This window comes from Pan paniscus, chromosome 21 (assembly GCF_029289425.2).
Source record: "Pan paniscus chromosome 21, NHGRI_mPanPan1-v2.0_pri, whole genome shotgun sequence".
Classification (NCBI taxonomy): domain Eukaryota; kingdom Metazoa; phylum Chordata; class Mammalia; order Primates; family Hominidae; genus Pan; species Pan paniscus.
The window spans coordinates 53,412,223-53,426,499 of NC_073270.2; the positions used below are offsets into that span (position 1 = coordinate 53,412,223).

At 54.4% G+C, this 14,277-nt stretch overlaps 1 protein-coding gene across 11 annotated transcripts in view; it reads right to left on the reverse strand.

Annotated features, from left to right (window-relative positions):
* Nucleotides 1–14,277, reverse strand: part of SULF2 (sulfatase 2) — a 129,897-nt gene that overhangs the window by 15,922 nt on the left and 99,698 nt on the right. For 10 of the 11 annotated variants that reach the window (XM_003826019.6, XM_063601212.1, XM_063601211.1 and 7 more), the window contains exons 6-10: nt 11,452–11,602; nt 10,013–10,188; nt 5,687–5,815; nt 4,091–4,147; nt 3,508–3,637 (exon numbers count right to left, since the gene is read on the reverse strand). In XM_003826019.6, the coding sequence (XP_003826067.1) occupies nt 3,508–3,637; nt 4,091–4,147; nt 5,687–5,815; nt 10,013–10,188; nt 11,452–11,602 (643 nt within the window). Of the gene's footprint in view, nt 1–3,507; nt 3,638–4,086; nt 4,148–5,686; nt 5,816–10,012; nt 10,189–11,451; nt 11,603–14,277 lie in introns of those variants that run through there. The other variant, XM_063601216.1, reaches the window with a different exon arrangement.

Consider the following 14,277-nt stretch of genomic DNA (forward strand, 5'->3'; position numbering starts at 1 on the left):
CACCTTCCCAGACTCAATCAGTGCAGTGTGTGCAGAGGCGCCACGTGTGCACTCAACTCCAGGCCTGTGGTCAGACGCTGAATGTAGATAGAATCACTGTCCAAATCTCTCGTGTTGATCCCTCTTCTCTTCCCCAGTTCCAGCCTCCTGGATCCCCTCACGGGATTCTGCAACCACCTGTAAACTGGATTCTCTTCCCTTCTGTCCACACCTGCTCCAGCCCATTGACCCAGTGACTCTTTAGGGCCTATTCTGTGCCAAAGTGACCTTTCCAGGCCATGGGTCAGATCTGTTCCCTGTGTCTCTCCAGCACTTAGCATGTGCCAAGCACTGTGTGTTAATATATTAACTTGCTTACTACACCTCACGCTACCCTACGAGGCAGGTGCTGTCATTACTGTGCCGATTCAAGATGAGGCACACAGAGGTAGAGAGATGTGTCCTGGCTCACACAACTGGGAGGTGCAAGAGCTGTAAGGAAAAGTGTGGAATCTGGTGCCACCATCCCCCCCAACCCTCTGCTGCATCGCCTGCCCCCGCCCGCTGCCATTGAAGGCCCTGGTGCCTTTCACCTGCTCATCTTGCCCCTGTCCCGCCCATCTGTTCTCACCTGGAGGCTGAATCTGATTGCATTCACAGCGCCCTGCCACCCTCCCATCCCCTTCAATGCATGCAGGCCCTTCCAGCAACCTGGATTCCTTAGGGCAGAAGTAGACTGATGGGCCAGCAGGCATGGCCCTGAATGAGGCCAGCCCAGAAGCGCCTGGGGGACCTGGGGAGGCTAAAGTGGGCACTGTGACTGGCTATACCTATCTGACTGTCGCCAGAGGGGAGCACAGGCCCAGAAGCCCAGGTCTGATTTTTCAAGAAAAGCCAGGGCTCTGAGTTCTGCGTGAAGCCCTGAGCTGTGTGCGCTGGCGAGCAGCCTCCTGTCCACTTAGCTCTCTCTGCCTGGAATTCTCCTTCCCCACTGCCTGCTCCCCCTCCAACCCAACAAACTCAGCTGGGGCACGACTTGAGGGGTCGGCAAACAGCAGCCCTCTTGCTAGTCAACTCCAGCCCACGGCCTGTTTTTGTATGGCCTGCAAACCAAGGACGGTTTTTACATTGTACATTTTTAGAGTTGTAAAAAGCAAGAACAAAAACAAATGTGTGGCCTGCAAAGCCCAAACTATTTACTGTCTGATCTTGTGCGGAAAGGGTTTGCTGCCCCTGCAACTACTCATGTAGAAGCCGTGTCCACATGGCCCGTCCCGAGGCTGTCCTGGCGGGGGCGGCGCCTGAGCCCCACAGGGTTGGGCCAGTGTCGGCTTGACTTGGGGTCCCTACAGCTGCTGAGAACGAAGGTCCCGCAGCCCAACTACCTGGGTTCAAATCCTGGCTCCACCACTTGAAGCTGTGAGGCTGTGGGCAGTTTGCCTGAGCCCTGGGCCTCAGTTTCCCCGTGTACAGAACATACCTGCCAGATAGGGTGGCTGGAGGTAGAGCTTACACTCACGTGTTGCCCGTGATGATCATCATTACGAGGTGCCCAGGGCACATTTACTCCTGCCCGGCCTGGGCCCTGGTCTGGGCTTTAGCAATGATGACATGAATTCTAGCCGGGCCCTGCCCTTAGGATGTCCCCGTGTCACCGGGAGACAGACAGATGCACATGAGCTCGGTTCCTGGGCATGTTTGTTCAGCAAATGACAAAAAAACATCTACCACGTGGGGTAGCACGGACAAGGTACCCAAGACAATACTATGGCTGGGTGTGAGGCCCCTAAGAGACGTCCTCGGGCCACAGGGTACAGCTTCTACACTGGGCAGGGAATTCCAGAAGGCACGGCACAAGCAGGGACATGGCAACGGCACTCGGGGAGTACGGGCTTGTGAGCAGGGCCGTTGCCTGGGATGGGGGGCAGACGTCTGAGCCTGAGGTCCCCACAGCTCCGGGGCTGGGTCGGGGGCCGTGGGTTGCTGCCTCCCAGCTGGCCTAGGCTAAGTGCCCCAAACTCCGCCCTCAGCACTCTCTTCCTTTGGCTTCAGTGGTGTGCTCTGATTGTTTGGAAAATGCTGATACCTCCTCTTTCTTGGCCCCAGCAAAGAGGTCATTCTGGCTGCCCAAGCCCTGATCTGGGTCAGGGGAGACATCAGAAAGAACCAGTGGGGGACTTGACAACGTTCCCTCGTCGAGGGGCAAAGACTTCCTGGCCTCCTCATTTCACTCCTTTTAGCCCAGAACTAAAATCAGAACCACTTCTGGGATCTCGGTACACAGTCAAGGCTGAACTCTCTCCAGAACATCAGCTCTGGGAGGGCAGGAGTTTCTGTTGAGCATATTCAAGGCTGTGGCCCTGCGCCTAGGACAGTGCCTGGCAAGCGGAGGTACGCGTTCATGCTGTACAACGGAGGGATGAAATCCACAGCTCCTGCCCGGTGGCAGATACGGGTTAATTGTGTGACTAAGAGGGGTCTGTGGGTTTACAAACACACACTGGGTGGGGAGGCACAGTCAGGCCTGTATGGGCCTGTACTAATTCTGTGTGCAGTGTTAAGATGGAGTCATTCAAATGCAGTCCATCAGAAACGCATCCACTTCAGGCCTTGGCCTTCAATACCAGGGCTCTGGTTTTGCTTTTTCTCATAGGTGAAACAGGCACACAGCTCCAGCCCCAGCTCAAAGTCCCAGTCTTTGACAGGCAGGGCAGGGACACACCTCCGGCACCCCTTGGGCCAGCCAAGGCAGAGTTTCCATCCCACTCCCCTCCCTGCCCTGCCCCGCCCCCGACCCTCCTCTCCAAGCCTGCCCTGGCTTTCCAGCCTCAGAAAAGCCTCCTTCAGGCTTTCCCAAACATGTCAGTTTCTGGCTATCTCTGATACTTCCCAGATAATTTTCTTTTTTCTTATGTTTTTAGAGACAGGGTCTTATTCTGTCACCCAAGCTGGAGTGCAGTGGCGCAATCATAGCTCACTGCAGCCTCCAACACGTGGGCTCAAGCCATCCTCCCGCCTCAGCTCTGGAGTAGCTGGGACCTCAGGCATGAGCCACGGACTGTTCCTGGCCATAATTTCCTTAATATTTCTCTTGCAATCAATTCACTTTTTAAAACCTTACCTATATTTATTTTAAAAAGCCATGTCTTATTACTCCTATAAAAGGAAAACCAGTCACAAAGAGGATACTGTCAAAGTGAATATGGTGAAAATAAAGTAATTTAACTCCTGCTGGGGCCTTTGTGCAAGAGAGATCGGCAAGGGCTAGAGAGGAGCTAAGGGCATACACACACCCACGGGACACTTGGCCTCTGACACGGTCAGGGTCGAAAGGCTGCTGAGAAATGAATCACTTATTGTGAGCGTCATCCTGCACCACCAAACAACATCTTGGGCATCACACGGCAGCAAAGGGCTACCCGTTGGGAGGCCCTGGCCCTGCTGGCTCAGCGGCTCTCAGAGCCTCGCAGGTCAGGGCTGGCTGCAGTCAGGAGGGGGAGCCGTTGGGAGGGAAGGGAGCCTTCTTACCTGTCCCAGCTGCTCACACGCCGTCTGGTACTCAGCGCGCTGACACAGGTCCTTCACACGCTGGTACTTGGGCAGAAAGTTCTCCTCCTGGGCGTCCACCTTGTCATTGTCTCTCTTGTGTAGCAGCTTGCTATGGGGCAGAGAGCAGGAGCCGCGGGGCCGGCCTCTCAGCTCTGGAGGAGCCCCGGAGGCATGTGTGCCCACCTAGAGGGGTGCCCCTCGGCTCCGGCTTTTCCTCACAGTGGAGGGCGCAGGGCCACCTGCCCGGGTCTTCTGATGTTTAGGAAACTTAAGACATTGGAATTTTATAAGAAACTTCCCAAATTGCATGAGTTGGCAATAAATTAAATAAATTGAAGACATTGTAGAGGCTGGACAAAGCATGCCAAAAGGGTACACGTGACCTCAGACCCCAATTCTGTGTCTATAGGAGCAGTGAATGGGCTTTGTGTTTAGGGGCCTTTGGACCAACTTCAGAGCCATGGGCAGCTCCTGAATAGCATGATGCGGTGGGGCTACAGAAGCTTCCTGGGCAGAGGGAGGGAGGTGGGCAGGGGTGTCCCTCCCAGGACCCGGCACTCACCCTCTCTCCACCAAGAAGGAGTCCCGCCAGACCCTCATCTTCTTTTTCAAGTGAAACCTGGAAAAAAGCACGGCTCCTGCTTCTCAGCAACATGAGGGCTTCCCACGACCCCCTGTTCCCCCAGGAGCAGGGACGGCACCAGGAGTCAGCCTTGGTTTACGGTCAGCCTGGACAGCAATTGTGGTGAGCGTGCCCAGCTGGGCACTGGAGCATTGCCCACCCTCCTCTGAGTTGAGCCACCCCTTCCCCAGAGACTTGGGTCTGGAGACACACACAGTAGAAATGACCCAGGTCAAAATCACTGTAAATCCCACCCAAGTAACTGTGTGTGTGTGTGTGTGTGTGCGCGCGCGCGCACGCACATCTCAAGCCCCTCCCAGGAAGCCCAGCAACTCCCCCAGCGCTAGACAAGCTCTGTCTCGAGTTCAGCGTCAGGCGCAGTGGTTCGGCGTCAGGCGCAGTGGTTCGGCGTCTTGAGCTCTGTCTTGAGCTCAGTGTCAGGCGCAGTGGTTGCCTTGACGTCAGGTTAATTGCATTGGGTTTTGGGAGTATTTTCTTCTTTGGTGCTTTGCAGTTACATGTATGAAATTTGTATGTTTCATCCAGTGCCACCTGGTCATTTCCATTTCCTAGATGGGGACTCTGAAGCTGAGAGGGGAAGCTTCCACCCTGTCCCCTGACCCCCAGGTGTCCTGGCTCCCAGGCCAGTGTCCCCAAACATGTCCATTTTATACCATTACAGCTTGCCTGGCCTCACAGTCAGGGGAGGAGCCTCAATAGACACGGTCCCCCTACAGGGCAGCCAGATGTGGGCACACAGTGCTCGCCTGGCTGGAGCCTCTGGGAGGCCACAGGGGAAGGGCTCCGCTGCCAGAGGTGCAAGCCAGGAGTTGAAGTAGCACCTGGAGGCCAGGAACCTGGTGGCTGTTAAGAGCGCTGGCCACCAGATGTCGCTGTGGCCACACCAGCCTCCCCGCCCTGACTCAGCCCACCTCCCACCTGTCTGACTTGCTCACCCTCACGGTTCCTATTCTGCCTCTCTGGACACCTAGGAATATGTTCCCATCACACCCTCCAGCATTAAAGTTATGGGGCGTGGTGAGTCAGCATCTGAATTCCCAGAGCTACATCCAGACTTGCTGGGATACCTCTGACACGTCACTCAATCGCTTTGGGATTCAGATTCCAAACTGGTAAAATGGGGATGATGATAATGTCCACCTCGCTGGGTTACTGTGAGGATCAAATTCCTAGATTTCCCTGCACAGTACTTAGAATAGGGCCTCACACACAAGCGCCGTGCAGTTAGCGCCAACTCCTACCATCACTGCTGCTATCATTTCAAGCTTTGGGTAATTTTAGCTCAGAGAAGGTCCTCAACTGGTCACCTTGGCCACATTCCAGATGGGAAGACAGAATCTCGGAGAGGGGACCATGCTTCTCTCCCACAGCAGGTAAGTGGTTGGCATGGCGGGACCTGAGAACCCCAGCTCCCGACCCTTGGAGACCCCACGTTCTAGACCCACAGGGTTTTGCTCTGAGTTCCCGCAGGTCAATGTCCCAGCCCCCTCAACACCTGCCCTGCTCCGTCCTCACCGATTCACCGGCCGCTCCGTGTCCAGCAGCTTGAGGATGGATTTCCCGTCCATATCCGCAGGTATGTCCAGGCCTGCAATGTCCAGGATGGTGGGGGCCAGGTCAATGTTGAGGACGATGTGGGGATTCCTGGGGGAGGCAGGAGATCGGGGACTCAGTCACTCAGGTGGTGGTGCCTCAGCCTCGCGCGGGGGGTGGGGAGCGGTAGGTGGGCAGCAGTTTGTGGGAGGCTGACATCTGCAGGTATGGAAGCTGCAGTCTGGCACCTCAACCGCAGCAGCTCCCCTCTGCGGCCCAGATTCAGCTGAACCCCCACTCTGTGCTCGCCCCCCCTTAGTTTCTGTGTCTCAGCTCATGCCATGCTGTGAGCTGACAGCCTCACCCTGTCCCCCTCCTGCCCTTCCTGTCCCCACTTCCTGAGCGAAGGCGACCCCCCCCTTTACAGCCAGCCAAAACCCTGGCCCTTCCCGAACCCTTCCCCTGAACCTCTGGGGCAGACACTGGCTCCTCGCTGTTCCTTGACAGCCCAGGCACAGTGCAGCCTCAGGGCCTTCTTCTTTACCATCCTCTCTGCCTGGAATGTCCTTTCCCTGGAGATCAGGGGCCACCGTCCCTCACCCCTTTAGTTCTTTGCTCTATGACCAAGGAGGCCCGTGACAGGCCTCAGTGGTCCCCAGAATCCCTGTCCCTGGTGATCACACCTTAATGTGACCCCCTCACCTTGGGTGTGGACCAACCTGCACCTGCTGCCAACCAGTGGGTTGTGAAGGTGATGGGCTGTCACTCCTGTGGTTGTGTTATGAGATAGTCAACTACTATCCTGCTAGCAGTCTGGCTCTGGTTTCTTTCTCCCCTTGCTGGCTTTGAAGAAGCAAGCCACTCTAAATCAGCAGCTAGACTGTGAGCAGTTTGGGAGGCAGACTGCATGGGTTCAAGTCCTCTGCTTGCACTTGACCTGCCCCGTGAGCAGGGACGCAGATGCTCCCCAGTCAAGCCTCTGGATGAGACCACAGCCCTGGCCGGCACCTTGATTTCAGCCTAAGCAGACGACCCTGCAGGGCTAGGCCCAGGCTTCTGACCCTCAGACACTGTAAGTTTGTACATGTGTGTTGTCTTAAGCTGCTGAGTTTGTGGCAGTTTGTTCTGCAGCACAGATACCCAACACAAGGCCCCTCCTGAGGACCCTATTCAGAACTGCGCCCCCTCCCCACCCTCCCTGCTTTATCTTTCTCCTGAAGACTTATCACCATCTCATATGCTATATAATTTACTTATTTATCTGGCTTATTGTCTATTGCCCAGTTAGACTCTAAGCTGCAGGAAGGCTGGCTCAGGTGGTCACTTCTGTATCTCCAGGACTTATACCCTTAGAACACAGAGGAGCTACTCAGTAAATATTGGCTAAGTGAATTCCCATACATCTGCCACCTTTCCTGGCTCCTGTTTCTTTTTTTGAGAGGTGTCTTGCTCTGTCACCCAGGATGCAGTGTGGTGGCATGATCTTGGCTCACTGCAACCTCCACCTCCTGGGTTCAAGCGATTCTCATGCCTCAGCCTCCCGAGTGGCTGGGATTACAGGCATGTGCCAGCACACCCATAATTTTTGTACTTTTAGTAGAGGTGGGGTTTCACCATGTTGGCCAGGCTACTCTTGAACTCCTGACCTCAGGTGATACATCCGCCTCAGCCTCCCAAAGTGCTGGGATTACAGGCATGAGCCACCTCTCCTGGCTCTTGTTTCTGGCTGATGGCATTCCCAATGTAGGGTAAGGGACTTAAGGGGTGTGCCCAGTACAGGACCCAGGACCTGTTGAATGGTGGACAGTCCCGTCAGAGCATCTGAGTGCCTTCCCCGCTAGTTCCCTGGGGACCAGGGCAGGGCCTGGGTCCTAGGGTTTCCGTCATCTTTAACCCCTCATCTCTCCCCAATCCAGTGCCCTGTGAACATCGGGCAGGCTGCCAAGCATGTGTGCAGCTGCTGAAGATGGGGCTGTGTCATGGGGGGCTCGAAGGCCAGCGTGAGGCGCTACAACTGAATCCAGAGGCGAGGGAGCTGGGAAGACTGCTGAGCGACGGGCGCTCTGCAGAACCCAGCAACCAGCAGCTGATGGGGCTGAGCTTGTCCAGTGGTCCCGCTCCCCCAGGCTCAGGGGAAGGAGGACAGTGGTTGCTTCTCCTGGCCAGCACCAATGCCTTGCTCTGTGTCACAGCTTCTAATTCTGTAGGAACTACCTGGCCCCATTCAGAGTCCCCTGCCCAATGCACTCAGCCTGGTTACTCAAGGGTTTCTGTCACCTCTGGCTACAGTGAATGGTTCAGGGAAGGACACGTGACCTAAGTCAGGCCAGTGGGAGTCAGCCTCAGGTCTTCTGTTCAAAGCAGTTTGGCTTCCTAAACAGGATGGCTGAAAATCTGGAGCTGCTGACCCTGCCACAAGGAGAAAAACCCGCCTGAGAATGAAGCCAATTCAGCGGAAGTGGGACTGAGAGATCAGAAATGAGAGCTTTCCAATGGCATTGTAAGACTGCTGGATCCAGCCATGCCTGAGGCTGGAGCTGTGCATGGACTTTTCAGTAACTATATTTACTGTGTTCCTTTTATCTTATATGCCTTATCTGGTTCAAAGGTCATTTCTGCTTGCAACCAAAGGAGTCCTGGCTGACAGATACTGTGTGTCTTTGGTCCCAAACCTGACATGAGCACTCTCTTTTTCTTGACCATGTGGGATGTGGTTTTGGGCCCTATGAGTCAGATCACAGATTCCGAGGCTGACCAAACCCCCAGTGTCAGTGTTTGTAGAGCCCTCAGTGGGTCAGATTCTTTCTGTTCACAGAGATGGTTTGAAGTTTCTGAGAGGTGTGGCAGATGGGAATAGAGACTGCCTGGCTTCAAGCCCCAGCCCCTTCCCTTACTTGCTGTAAACTCAGGCAACTTAACCTCTCTGTGCCTCAGTGGCCTTGGGTGTAAAATGGGGCTACTATGAGCATCCACGTCACAGGGCTGTTGTGATGCTGACATGAATTATTAATTTTTTTTGAGATGGAGTCTCACTCTGTCGCCCAGACTGGAGTGCAGTAGCATGATCTTGGCTCACTGCAACCTCCGCTTCCCAGGTCCAAGCGATTCTCCTGCCTCAGCCTCCTGAGTGCTGGGATTACAGGTGTACGCCACCATGTCCAGCTAATCTTTGTATTTTTAGTAGAGGCAGGGTTTCACCATGTTGGCCAGGCTAGTCTTGAACTCCTGACCTCAAATGATCTGCCCACCTGGGCCTCCCAAAGTGCTGGGATTACAGGCATGAGCCACAGGGCCCGGCTTGCAATGAATTATTATGTAGTTCTTAGACCAGGCCCTGAAGAGTAGACACTCCATACGTGTGGACTGTCGTTATTACAGCTCTTAGTCCAATGGGGACGCTAAGAGCCAAAGACGGGTGTGATCTGATAAGGTCAACAGTCAGTCATCACTTTTTCTAGCCTTGAACTCATGCAGCCTGCCTCCTGGAATTCTCGCAAAATGTCCAAGGCAGTGGGAACATGTCAGTCTGGAATTCCACACTGCACTGTCAACGCCTTTTCAGGAGGAATTCTGCAGCCAGCCCTGTGTGAGTGCTGGGTGTGTGTTCCCACATCTGGGCATGAGCAGAAGGCAGACCAAATGACAGTCTTAATAGCAACACATCTGCTTTTCAAAAACCCCATTTAAGCCAGTCTCCATAATATCCCAGCCGATCCAAGGAAGCTGCTGCCATGAACAGCGGCCTGTCCGCTCCCCTGCCCCAGACGCAGCATGTTCGCTGCCAGAACGTGTCATCTCAAAGGTTAGCCCAAGGAGAATGGCTGGCTGAGGGCTGCGGCCCACGTGGTCCTCCAGGAAGGATGGGAGGGAAGAGCATTTCCCTTTGTGCTGCTGCCCAGAGTTGGCTCAGCTGATCCCAGCTGACAACCAGCTGCCTGTGCTGTGGTCCGGGGTTCCTCCCTGACAACCTCCAGGCCCAATGACTGCCCAGCCCAGAACAGAAATCCAAGCACCATTCCCACCCGCTGCTGACATGCATGTGCGCGCACACACGTATACAGCCCAGCTCCCTGGATTTCCTGGCATACAGCCCCACCACACCTGTTTCCACAGGTGCTAACAGCTCCTGGCCTCTCCTTCCCCAGCAGAGGGATATAACATGCATGACATAATTGCTTTCCGTTGGCCCTGGGGTACATCTGCGAAAACTGTGTGCCACCCAGGGTGGGCTTGGGTTTGGGCTGCACGGTTGAAGCCCTGAGCTGGGCCCAGGGGCCTCCCTGGGTCCCTGGGGGATGACACACTTACAGAGAGCCGGCTTCCACGTTGGGGCCCCTCACGTAGAACGGGACCCTGATGTCAAACTCATATGGCATGGATTTCCCTTTCACCAGGCCAAACTGGCCGATGTGGTAACCGTGGTCGGCGGTGTACACGATGTACGTGTTGTCCAGCTCGCCCGTCTCAACCAGCATGTTGTAAATCTGCAACACAGGCGAGGAGGCAAAGGACAGTGGGGACTGGGTGCCTGACCCGTCTCCGACCCGGGGTGACAGGCGCTTGAGATCTCAGGCCCCGTCCCTCTCCTGCTTCAGGTCTTTGCTCAACTTTTCCAGGGGCTGTCCCCTTTGTCACTGCACCTTCCTGCCTCTTGTCACCCCTGGCCCGCCCTCCCCTCCACGGTTCTTCATGGCCCTTCTTGGCATCCATCTCTTTTACTTATCTGTGGATCATCTGTGTCCCTGCCTTGGCATGCTGCCTCCATTAGGGCAGACACTTTTGTCATTTTGTTCCCTGCCTGCTGTATCCCACGTACACTGGCACTCAATAATGCTGTCGGGTGAATGAATGAATGAGTGAAACTTGGGCTGCAGCCTATGGCAGGATCTTGCGATCTGGAAGGGCGCCGTGTGGCAGAACTTTCTGCATTGGTGGCCGTGTTAATGTCTGCACTGTCCGATATGGACACATATTGGCTCCAGCCACACGAATCTACTGAGCACGTGAAATGAGGCTTGTGTGACAGAAGAACTAACTTTATAATGTTACTGCATTCAGTTTAAATAGCCATGGCTAAATAAAATGTGACAATACCCATACAATGGGATATTATTCAGCAATAACAGCGAATGAGGGGGACTGATTCATGCGACACCAGGGGTGAAGCTTGAACACGTGGCGCTAAGTGAAAGAAAGGCGCTGGGCACGGAAGGCCACAGCGTGTACGATTCCATTTATAGGAAGTGTGCAGAACACCAAATCTATAGAGACAGAAAGAGATCACCAGTTGTCTGGGGCTGGGGGTGAGGGAGATTTAGTGGGCGATGACTAAGGGCTGTGAGGTTTCTCTTTGGGGTAAGAAAAATGTCCTAACATGGATGTGGTGATGGTTATACAACTCTGGGCATATTAAAACCACAGAATTGCACACTTTAATTGGGGGAATTGTATGGTATGTGAATTACATCCCAATAAATGTGTTCAAAAATGTAAATAGCAGGAAAAAATATAACTAGCATATATGGTTACCGTATTGGGCAGCACAGATCTAGAAAATGTTTCATGAAGGAAGAGGCTTTTGTCTGGATTGCTCCAAGCTGTTCCCCAGGTCTAGCACATGGGGCCTCTTCATTCTGCCTTTGATTTCTATTCCTCCAGGAAAACCCTGAAGGGCCAGGAGGTCTCGGCCCTGGCCTGGCTGGGGGTTCGGAGCCACGCCCACCAAGAGGCATGCAGCGGGCGCCTACCGTCTCCATGGAGTCGTCCACCGACATGAGGGTCTGCAAGCGCTTCCGCTGGAGCATGTTGGTGAATTCCATGTGGATGGGCTTCATGGGCCCCGTGTAGCGCATGATCCAGTGTTTGTCCGGGTTGGGCGCGTAGTTGTAGCTCGGCGTGCTGGTGGGCAAGGACATACACATCGGTCAAACCCAGGGACAGCCTGGACCCTGCCTGGCCCCCGCCAGACCCGCCCGGATGAGCAGCCACCCTGTGCTGTGTCTGCAGCCCAGGGCCAGGTGTGATCTCCTGGTGGGAAAGGGGACATTGGCATGTCAGGGGCTTATCCAAACTCTGTTTCAGCATTTCTCCACGTGTGAAGTGTGCACTTGGGAAGCTCCTAAGAGGCACAGCATTCAGTGACCTTGAGTGACAAAGTGAGACAGCCAGTCCCTTGTCGGCTCTCTCAGGGCAAAGTCTGTTTGGTGCTAGTGTTTCTTTAACACCTCTCTAGACTTTGCTTGTCTTCCTTTTGAAAAAAGGGAAGAAAGTCAAGTTCAGAGCCTTCATCGGGAACCAGTACCCAACTCAAATTCCATAGCATTGCTTTGTGTGCCTTGTACCTATTATTGGTAGATGGCAGTTACCTTTGGTGAATGGCAGGTGGCAGCTATTGTGGTTAAGGTAGGACCACGGAATATCCTTTTGCAATAGATTTTAGTTTGAAATAATAGAAATGGATTTAAAAATGAAATAAGTCATAGTTTTATGTGTAAGGCCAGAATTGTGAGGAAGGCACCTGAATGTGCACATTTGGGACATGCCACATTCTTTTTTATTTTTTGAGACAGTCTCGCTCTGTCGCTCAGGCTGGAGTGCAGGGGCGCGATCTCAGCTCACTGCAACCTCCACCTCCCAGTTTGAGCGATTCTCCCGCCTCAGCCTCCCAAGTAGCTGGGACTACAGGCGCGTGCCACCACACCTGGCTAATTTTTTTGTATTTTTAGTAGAAATGGGGTTTCACCATGTTAGCCAGGATGGTCTCGATCTCCTGACCTCGTCATCTGCCCACCTTGGCCTCCCAAAGTGTTGGGATTACAGGCATGAGCCACTGCGCCTGGCCTCTTTGTTTTGAGATGGAGTCTTGCTGTGGTCCAGGCTGGAGTGCAGTGGTGGGATCTCAGCTCACTGCAGCCTTTGCCTCCTGGGTTCAAGTGATTCTCCTGCCTCAGCCTCTTTAGTAGCTGGGACTACGGGCTTGTGTCACCACACCTGGCTAATTCTTGTAGTTTTAGTATAGATGGGGTTTTGCCATGTTGGCCAGGCTGGTCTTGAACTCCTGACCTCAGGTGATCCACCCACCTTGGCCTCCCAAAGTTTTGGCATTACAAGCATGAGCCACTGCATCTGGCATGCTGCTTAATCGTGCAGCAGGAGTGTGTTGGGCAAAGTTCTGTCTGAGCACCTGTGATGTGAGGGATGGAGGGACCCCAAGCAGGTATCTATGATGATATCATGGCAGTGGTTGGCTATACCAGCTGCTGGGGTTCGAGCCCCAGTTCTGTCTTTGGCCAGTTAGTCCCCTCCCACGGCATCAGTTCCCTCATTTCCTATCCAAGGAGAATACAGACAGTGCCAGTTCCCAGGAAGGTTGTGAGCACTGAGGGAGAGGCTGTAAGGGGAACCCTTCTAACCATGGCCAGTGCGTGACGACTGCTTGGGAGAGGTTATCATTGGTGTGTCCCTTTGTCATTAGTAATCACGAGTGACTCCACGGCAGAAGTCAGGTACACTGGGTCCGTCACTCACTCCATGAGACAGCGGGCAGGTCCCCAAACTTCTCTGATCCTATTTCCTGGTTAGTCAATGGGAGATTAAACCAAAACCAGAGGAAATATTGTGAGCAAACCAAGAGCACCTCCTTGTCACCTCAGTTTACGCCGGGCCCCTGGCTCCGAGCTACTGAAAACCGCAGCATGGGGGAGTCTCCTGGGTGGGGTGCACCATTGACAGGAGGCACTGTTTAAGGCCTCACAAAACGTGGGCTTCCTCGCCCTGGGCCTGATGGTTCTTGAAGGCCAGGTTCTCTGCAAATCTGGCCTCTCTTCCCAGTCAAGGCTGAAGTAAAGGGTGAGTTTCCACTGCTTTTCACAGTGGGTGTTCTGGGGGCAAGGAGCTCCCGCGAAGAAGAGGAGGAAAAACAAGCCTGGTCAGAGGGGCACAGACATGTCTCCCTCTGGCCTGGTACATCGGGACTTCAGCAGCGTCTCAGATATCACAATCGTCCGGGGCAGAAATTGTGACGCTGCCGCTGGGGTAGCTTGGCAGCTGTGGACACCGTTGCTATGTAAGGTGGGAGGTGAGTCACTGTCTCCAAGGCTCCCCTGGACTCGGCTTTCTCAGCCCCTGGCTGATCTGCAGCCTCGCGGCACTGAATCCATCAGGGTCCACGCTTCCTTTCATTACAGAACGGCCAGGCTCTCCTGTGGGCTGGCTCTGCCGTCTCAGGGCCTGACCCGCCATGTAGAACATTCCCAGGAACAAGCTCAGCTCCCCTCTCAGATCTCTCCCACCGAGGAACTGAAAGGGGGCTGCTGGGGGCAGCATTCGGACAGAGACGCTCTCAGAGCGGCGAGCGTGTGGGAAAATTGGTCCCGCAGGCCCAAGGGCCCGGATTCCAGGATGCAATTTTCAGCAATCATCCCTGAATCCATGAGAAGGTAGGCTGACGTCGGCCCTCGAGAACAGTGAGGGGTGACTTTGTTCAGAGGATGATGATTTCTGCAGCCCCGGCTCGGAGAGAGCGCTTTTGGAGAAGGACACTGAGGCCAGAAGGCAGCAGAGCCGGGTGGTGC